General features: G+C 53.4%; 1 protein-coding gene across 1 annotated transcript in view; it reads left to right on the forward strand.

Moving 5' to 3' along the window:
* The window catches only part of dna2 (DNA replication helicase/nuclease 2), a 72,352-nt gene extending 66,790 nt beyond the window's left edge, over positions 1-5,562 (forward strand). Inside the window, exons 22-23 of the mRNA XM_068002672.1 lie at positions 3,481-3,716; positions 5,385-5,562. Of these exons, the coding sequence (XP_067858773.1) occupies positions 3,481-3,716; positions 5,385-5,562 (414 nt within the window). The remainder of the gene's footprint in view (positions 1-3,480; positions 3,717-5,384) is intronic.
* Positions 5,563-8,314: the final 2,752 nt, after the last annotated feature.

Here is an 8,314-nt window from a genome sequence, read left to right on the forward strand (position 1 = left end):
CCCATCCCTTTCTCCCCCCCCCCATCCCTTTCTCCCCCCCCATCCCTTTCTCCCCCCCCCATCCCTTTCTCCCCCCCCCATCCCTTTCTCCCCCCCCATCCCTTTCTCCCCCCCCATCCCTTTCTCCCCCCCCCCCATCCCTCTCTTCCCCCCCATCCCTCTCTTCCCCCCCCATCCCTCTCTTCCCCCCCCATCCCTCTCTTCCCCCCCCATCCCTCTCTTCCCCTCCATCCCTCTCTTCCCCTCCATCCCTCTCTTCCCCTCCATCCCTCTCTTCCCCCCCATCCCTCTCTTCCCCCCCATCCCTCTCTTCCCCCCCATCCCTCTCTTCCCCCCCATCCCTCTCTTCCCCCCCATCCCTCTCTTCCCCCCCATCCCTCTCTTCCCCCCATCCCTCTCTTCCCCCCCATCCCTCTCTTCCCCCCCATCCCTCTCTTCCCCCCCATCCCTCTCTTTCCCCCCCCATCCCTCTTTCCCCCCCCCATCCCTCTCTTTCCCCCCCCCATCCCTCTCTTTCCCCCCCATCCCTCTCTTTCCCCCCCATCCCTCTCTTTCCCCCCCCATCCCTCTCTTTCCCCCCCCATCCCTCTCTTTCCCCCCCCATCCCTCTCTTTCCCCCCCCCCATCCCTCTCTTTCCCCCCCCCCATCCCTCTCTTTCCCCCCCCCATCCCTCTCTTTCCCCCCCCATCCCTCTCTTTCCCCCCCATCCCTCTCTTTCCCCCCCATCCCTCTCTTTCCCCCCCATCCCTCTCTTTCCCCCCCATCCCTCTCTTTCCCCCCCCATCCCTCTCTTTCCCCCCCCATCCCTCTCTTTCCCCCCCCATCCCTCTCTTTCCCCCCCCATCCCTCTCTTTCCCCCCCCCATCCCTCTCTTTCCCCCCCCCATCCCTCTCTTTCCCCCCCATCCCTCTCTTTCCCCCCCATCCCTCTCTTTCCCCCCCATCCCTCTCTTTCCCCCCCATCCCTCTCTTTCCCCCCCATCCCTCTCTTCCCCCCCCCATCCCTCTCTTCCCCCCCCCCATCCCTCTCTTCCCCCCCCCCATCCCTCTCTTCCCCCCCCCATCCCTCTCTTCCCCCCCCCATCCCTCTCTTCCCCCCCCCATCCCTCTCTTCCCCCCCCCCATCCCTCTCTTCCCCCCCCCCAATCCCTCTCTTCCCCCCCCCCCCAATCCCTCTCTTCCCCCCCCATCCCTCTCTTCCCCCCCCCCCCATCCCTCTCTTCCCCCCCCCCCATCCCTCTCTCCCCCCCCCATCCCTCTCTCCCCCCCCATCCCTCTCTCCCCCCCCCCATCCCTCTCTCCCCCCCCCCCCCCATCCCTCTCTCCCCCCCCCCCCCATCCCTCTCTCCCCCCCCCCCCCATCCCTCTCTCCCCCCCCCCCATCCCTCTTTCCCCCCCCCCCATCCCTCTTTCCCCCCCCCCATCCCTCTTTCCCCCCCCCCCATCCCTCTTTCCCCCCCCCATCCCTCTTTCCCCCCCCCCCATCCCTCTTTCCCCCCCCCCATCCCTCTTTCCCCCCCCCCCATCCCTCTTTCCCCCCCCCCATCCCTCTTTCCCCCCCCCATCCCTCTTTCCCCCCCCCCATCCCTCTTTCCCCCCCCCATCCCTCTTTCCCCCCCCCCATCCCTCTTTCCCCCCCCCCATCCCTCTTTCCCCCCCCCCATCCCTCTTTCCCCCCCCCCATCCCTCTTTCCCCCCCCCCATCCCTCTTTCCCCCCCCCCATCCCTCTTCCCCCCCCCCATCCCTCTTTCCCCCCCCCCCATCCCTCTTTCCCCCCCCCCCATCCCTCTTTCCCCCCCCCCCATCCCTCTTTCTCCCCCCCCATCCCTCTCTCTCCCCAACTTTCCCCCTACCCCTACAGAGGCTGCCTATAGGAGACTTCACTCACCCCATGTATATCCAAAATATATTTACAGAAATCTCGTTTGACTTTTTGTGACTTTACTGAGTTCAGTCTGCACAACATTCTGCTTCACTTTTAACGGTAACACTAGACCGATGTGGGTATGAGTTCACTCGCCTTGTACCCATACCTTCGCGAACGTTAATGTGCCCTTTGTGCTTAGTGGACACGAGAGGCATATTAAATCCATATTGTATAATGGTGGGGGGCGGGGGGTGGGGGTGTTGAAACACCAATGGGGAACATCATGTCTGATGCACCGGCGGGTGGGATGGGGTATGTCTGGTGTATAATGTATGTTTGGTGAGATTTCCTAAAGCAGTTTTAAAGCAATTGCCATTTGAGGAATTCCCGGACCGTTCAGTAACCAATTTTAATAGGTTGATGCTCGAGCACCACTTTGATCTGCATAAATTCAATAAAAAGGTTTTGGTAAAATTAACCAAAATGGTCATTTTTCTGTTTGACATTCGAAACAGTCCTCATTCTGTTGTATAGAGAGAATTCCTTGGAAGGAACGGGGTGTATACAGTATGTGGGGAGTCTGATTAATACAATCAGGGACAGGGTGTATAGTGTGTGGGGCATCTGATAATTACAGTCAGGGACAGGGCATATACAGTATGTGGGGGGGCTGATTATTACAGTCAGGGACTGGGTGTATAATGTGTGGGGAATTTGAATACTACAGTCAGGGACAGGGTGTATACAGGGTGTGGGGAGTCTGATTATTACAGTCAGGCACAGGGGTGTATAAAGGACCGTTGCTTTAATGACTTGGACTTGGATGTACAGGGCACAATTTCAAAATTTGCAGACGACACAAAACTTGGAAGTGTATTAGTGAGGAGGATAGTAATAGACTTCAAGAGGATATAGACAGGTTTCCTCTGATACTCTACACTTCAAATAGCTTCTGGATTCACTCGCCCTCCACACCTGTCTCTGAACCTGGACATCAGTTCGTCGATGCTCCACCCTATCTGCGTCAACTTTATCCCACCACAGGACCTCTGACTAACTTTTAACTGTCTCCTGTCTATCCCCTGTTTATTACCAGGCTATATCTATCCTAATCTTATGTAACCACGCCTATGTAACTTGAGTTTCCCTGTGTCCATTCATGTGCGCGTTTTGACTGACGCTCTTAACCCAAGCCCATCGTTTTTGTTTCCCCTTTTTTCTTTTCTCTTTACCCGTCCTAGGCCCCTCTCTCCTGTTTACCTGCCTCCTTTCATTTCTCCCCTCTCGGGTACTCTGCCCCCCCCCCACAAATCCCAACCCTAACCCTTCTGCACTCCTCGACCTTCCTACTCTCCTGCCGCTGTCCCAGGCTTGACTCTCTCTTAGATAATCCTGCAGCTTCCGAAGGGCCCATCGAAGTACTCATTACTGCTTCCTTACGAGCAGCAACCCCAACTGCCCCATCCTACTCTCACCGACTTTCCCAACCAGCGACCTGCTGGGGGCAAATCTTGTCAATCTTCTTCCCATCCCACTCACCCCTGCCAACGCTGACCTGGTGGACTCTGCCAGTGGATTAGCTATCACCTCCTCTCTCCGCATCTCCCTCCAGAATGTCCGTTTACTTGTGAACAAGGCCCTTGCCATCCATGTGCTTATTGTGGATGATTGCATCGACATCATGGCCTTGACGGAAACCTGGCTGACGGTTGATGACACCGTCCCCCTTAATGAAGCCTCCCCGCCTGGTTATATCTTCCACCACTTGCCCCGCCCAGACTGCTGCAGTGATGGTGTGGCCCTTATCACCAAATCACACTTTGGTCTGTCACCCTACTCCTCCTTTAAGTATCTCACCTTCTTCCACCCCTCTCGCCTTTCTAAAATCCTTGTTCTCTACCGCTCACCCAAGTACCACGCCAAGTTTCTCACTGAGATATCTTCACTGCTTTCCTCCCTCAGCCTCTGCACCGAGCGACTTCTCATCCTTGGTGATTTCAACCTCCATCTCATTATGCTGTCTGAGTTCACTGCCCTCCTATCCTCCCATAATCTCTCCCTCCATATAAACTCACCTATGGGCTATTTACGGCCAGCCCCTCGACCTTGCCATCTCACGTGGTTTTTCTACTCCTACCATATCAATCACGGATAAGGCCATCTCTCATCACTTCCTTGTATCCCTCTCCACCCACATCCCCCTTCCCCCCAACCCCACTTCCTTATGTGTCCACCCTGAGAAAAACTCTCCCCCCAAGTCACTTACAGTGGCAATTCCCAACTGTCCAGCTTTTGACCCCCCATTCACCACGACACTTCTTCAGCTACCGATCTGCTCAATGACACCTTTGATGCCCTTGTCCCCATTAAAACCATTACTCTCTCACCATGGTCGCTCCCCCTGGTAAGGCTCTCATCTCAACTCCCTTAAGTCCAAGGGATGCAGACTTGAACGTTTATGCAGACAACTGGTTTAGTTATTCATCGCCAGATCTGGCTGGATCCCATAAAGCACTATCGAGTCCTGCTCCCCTCTGCCAAAACTCACTATTCCAGGATCATCCTGGAACGCAAAGGTAACTCCTGGCTTCTCCTCCACTACAAACCATCTTCTTAAACCCCTCTCCACTGCCCCCTCCACCCTCACCTCCAACAACATGTTACCAGGGCTGGAGCGCTTCAGCTATGAAGAGAGACTGGGAAGATTGGGTTTGTTTTCCTTGGAGCAGAGGAGGCTGAGGGGGGACATGATTGAGGTGTACAAAATTATGAGGGGCACAGATAGGATGGATACTAAGGAGCTTTTTCCCTTCGTTGAGGGTTCTATAACAAGGGGACATAGATTCAAGGTAAAAGGCGGGAGGTTTAGAGGGGATTTGAGAAAGAACTTTTTCACCCAGAGGGTGGTTGGAGTCTGGAACTCACTGCCTGAAAGGGTTGTGGAGGCAGGAACCCTCACAACATTCAAGAAGCATTTGGATGAGCACTTGAAATGCCATAGCATACAAGGCTACGGACCAAATGCTGGAATATGGGATTAGAGTAGACAGGGCTGATGGCCGGCGCGGACACGATGGGTCGAAGGGCCTCTCTTCGTGCTGTATAACTCTATGACTAACAAATGCGAGGAGCTCATGGACTTCTTCGTCACTAAGATTGAGACCATCCGTTCAGCTGCCTCTGCCACTTCCCTCTCTTCCCCTCGCCCATCAAGCCAAACTTCCCCTAAGGTTACCCCCTGCTCTCGCCCTGAACTCACATCTTTCTCTAGTTTCTCTCCTCTCTCCCCTCATGCCCTTTCCGAGCTCATCTTGTCTATGAGACCCACCTCCTGCTCCCTCGACCGTATTCCCACGAAACTGCTGACCACCCAACTTCCCTTCCTGGCCCCCATGTTAGCTGGTATTGTTAATGGTTCCCTCTTCTCAGGTGCTGTCCCCCTCCCCTTCAAATCTGCCTCCTTCACCCCCCCTCCTCAAAAAACCCACTCTTGATTGCTCTGTCCTTGCAAACTAGATGCCCCATCTCCAACCTCCCTTTCCTCTCCAAAGTCCTTGAACGTTTTGTCACCTCCGAAATCCGTGCCTATCTCTCCTGCTACTCCATGTTTGAATCCCTCCAATCAGGTTTCCGCCTCTACCACAGCACTGAAACGGCCCTCATCAAAGTCACAAATGACATCCTATGGGATTGACTGTAAACTATCCCTCCTCATCCTTCTCAACCTGTCTGCAGCCTTTGACACGGTTGACCACACCATCCTCCTCCATTGTCCAGCTTGGTGGGACAGCATCCCCTGGTTTCGTTCTTATCTATCCAGTCATAGCTAGAGAATCACCTGCAGTAGCTTCTCTTCCCACTCCCACTCTGTTACCTTTGGAGTCCCCCAAGGATCTATCCTTGGCCCCTTCCTATTTCTCAGCTACATGCTGCCTCTCGGCGACGCTATCCAAAAACACAATATCAGGTTTCACGTGTATGCTGACGATACCCAGCTCTACCTCACCACCACCTCTCTCTACCCCCTCCACTGTCTCATTTGACATGCTGCTTGTCCAAAATTGGATGTATAAAAATTTCCTCTGATTAAGTATTGGGAAGACCGAAGCCATTGTCTTCGGTCCCCGCTGCAAACTCCATTCCCTGGCTACCGACTCCATCCCTCTCCCTGGCCACTGTCTGAGATTGAACCAGACTGTTCACAACCTTGACATCCTATATGACTCTGAGATGAGCTTCCAACCACATATCCACTCCATCACCAAGACCGCCTACTTCCACCACCGTAACACCGTCTCTGCTCCTGCCTCAGCTCATCTGCTGAAAACCTCATTCCTGCTTTTGTTACCTCCAGACTTGACAATTCCAATGCTCTCCTGGCTGGCCCCCCATCTTCCACCCTCCGTAAACTTGAGCTCATCCAAAACTCTGCTGCCCATATCCTAACTCGCAACAAGCCCCGATCACCCCTGTACTCGCTGACCTACAAAGGGTCCCGGTCCAGGAAGGCCTCGATTTTAAAATTCTCATCCTTGTTTACAAATCCCTCCATGGCCTCGCCCCTCCCTATCTCTGTAACCTCCTCCAGCCCTGCAACCCTCCAATTCTGGCCTCTTGTGCATTCCTGATTTTAATCGCTCCATCATCGGTGGCCATGCCTTCAGCTGCCTAGGCCCGAAGCTCTGTAATTTGCTCCCTAAACCACACCACCTCTCTACCCCTCTCCTTTCAGACGCTCCTTAAAACCTACCTCTTTAACCAGGCTATTGGTCACCTGTCCTAATATCACCTTTTGTGGCTCGGTGTCAAATTTTGTTTGCAAATCGCTCTTATGAAGAGCCTTGGGATGTTTTACTATGTTGAAGGCGCTCTATACATGCAAGTTGTTGTTGTGGGGAGTCTGATTATTACAGTCAAGGACAGGGTGTGGGGTGTCTGATTACTACAGTCAGGGATTGGGTGTATACAGGGTGTGGGGAGTCTGAATACAGTTAGGGACAGGGTGTATACAAGGTGTGGGGAGTCTGAATACTACAGACAGCAACAGGGTGTATACAGTGTGTGGGGAGTCTGATTACTACAGTCAGGGACGGTGTGGGGAGTCTGAATACTAGAATCGGGGACAGGTTGTATACAGGGTGTGGGGATTCTGATTACTACAGTCAGGGACAGGGTTTGGGGAGTCTGATTACTACAGTCAGGGACAGGGTGTGGGGAGTCTGAATACTACAGTCAGGGACAGGGTATATACATGGTCTGGGGAGTCTGATTATTACAGTCAGGGACAGGGTATATACAACCAGATGACGTTCTGGTTGCCATTCCCCAACTGTTCTACCTTCAGCTGACTTACTAAATCCTGCTTCTGTACCTAACCACATTATGGAAGTAGTTCAGTATGTGCTCAGAGTCGTCCCCGTTCCTCCCCCCCACCCCCCCCTGTTCAAAGAGTCCCTCACCCCCATTGAAAGAGCCCACCCCCGTTCAAAGTGTTCCTCCCCCATTAAAAGGGCCCCCTCCCTGCTTCAAAGAGCCCCCCCCCCATTCAAAAAGTCGTCATCCCCCAACCCCGCCATCCCTCCCCAGTTGTGTCCACAACCTCTTTGTCTTATCCTAGTCTACTTTAGGATAGTTGAAGTCCCTAGTTGTTTCTGCTCTGTTACTGCTGCAAATCTCATGGTTTCTTACCCACTATTTGATGCTCCGGATTGTACCAAACCCTAACTAATTCTTAACTATCCAGTGGCTGGAATCATAACTGGCACAAAGAAAGATGGTTGTGGTTGTTGGAGGCCAATCATCTCAGCCCCAGGACTCCACTGCAGGAGTTCCTTAGGGCAGTGTCCTCGTCCGATCTATCTTCAGCTGCTTCATCAATGACCTTCCCTCTGTCATAAGGTCAGAAGTGGGGATGTTTGCTGACAATGATGCACAGTGTTCAGTTCCATTCACAATTCCTCAGATGATGAAGCAATCCATCCCCGCATGCAGCAAGACCTGGACAACATCCAGGCTTGGTGTGATAAGTGGCAAGTAACATTCACGGCACACAATTGCCAGGCAATGACCATCTCCAACAAGAAAGAGTCCAACCACCTTCCCATAACATTCAATGGCATCACCACTGTCAACATCCTGGGGGTCACCACTGACAAGAAACTCAACCAGCCACATAAATGTGGTGGCTACTAGAACAAGTCAGGGGCTGGGTATTCTGTGGCAAACAACAATCAAGTGCAAAAATACTTAACTGGAAGAGGGCAAATTTCAGTGAGTTAAAAGGGGATCTTGGCCTGGTGGATTGGAATCAAAAATTGGTAGGCAAAACAGTAATTGAACAATGGGAGGCCTTCAAGGAGAGATGGTTCGGGTACAGAGTAGACACATTCCCACGAGGGAGAAAGGAAGGGCATCCAAAGCTAGAGCTCCCTGGATGACTAAAGATA

This window comes from Heptranchias perlo, chromosome 21, assembly GCF_035084215.1.
Source record: "Heptranchias perlo isolate sHepPer1 chromosome 21, sHepPer1.hap1, whole genome shotgun sequence".
Taxonomy (NCBI): Eukaryota; Metazoa; Chordata; class Chondrichthyes; order Hexanchiformes; family Hexanchidae; genus Heptranchias; species Heptranchias perlo.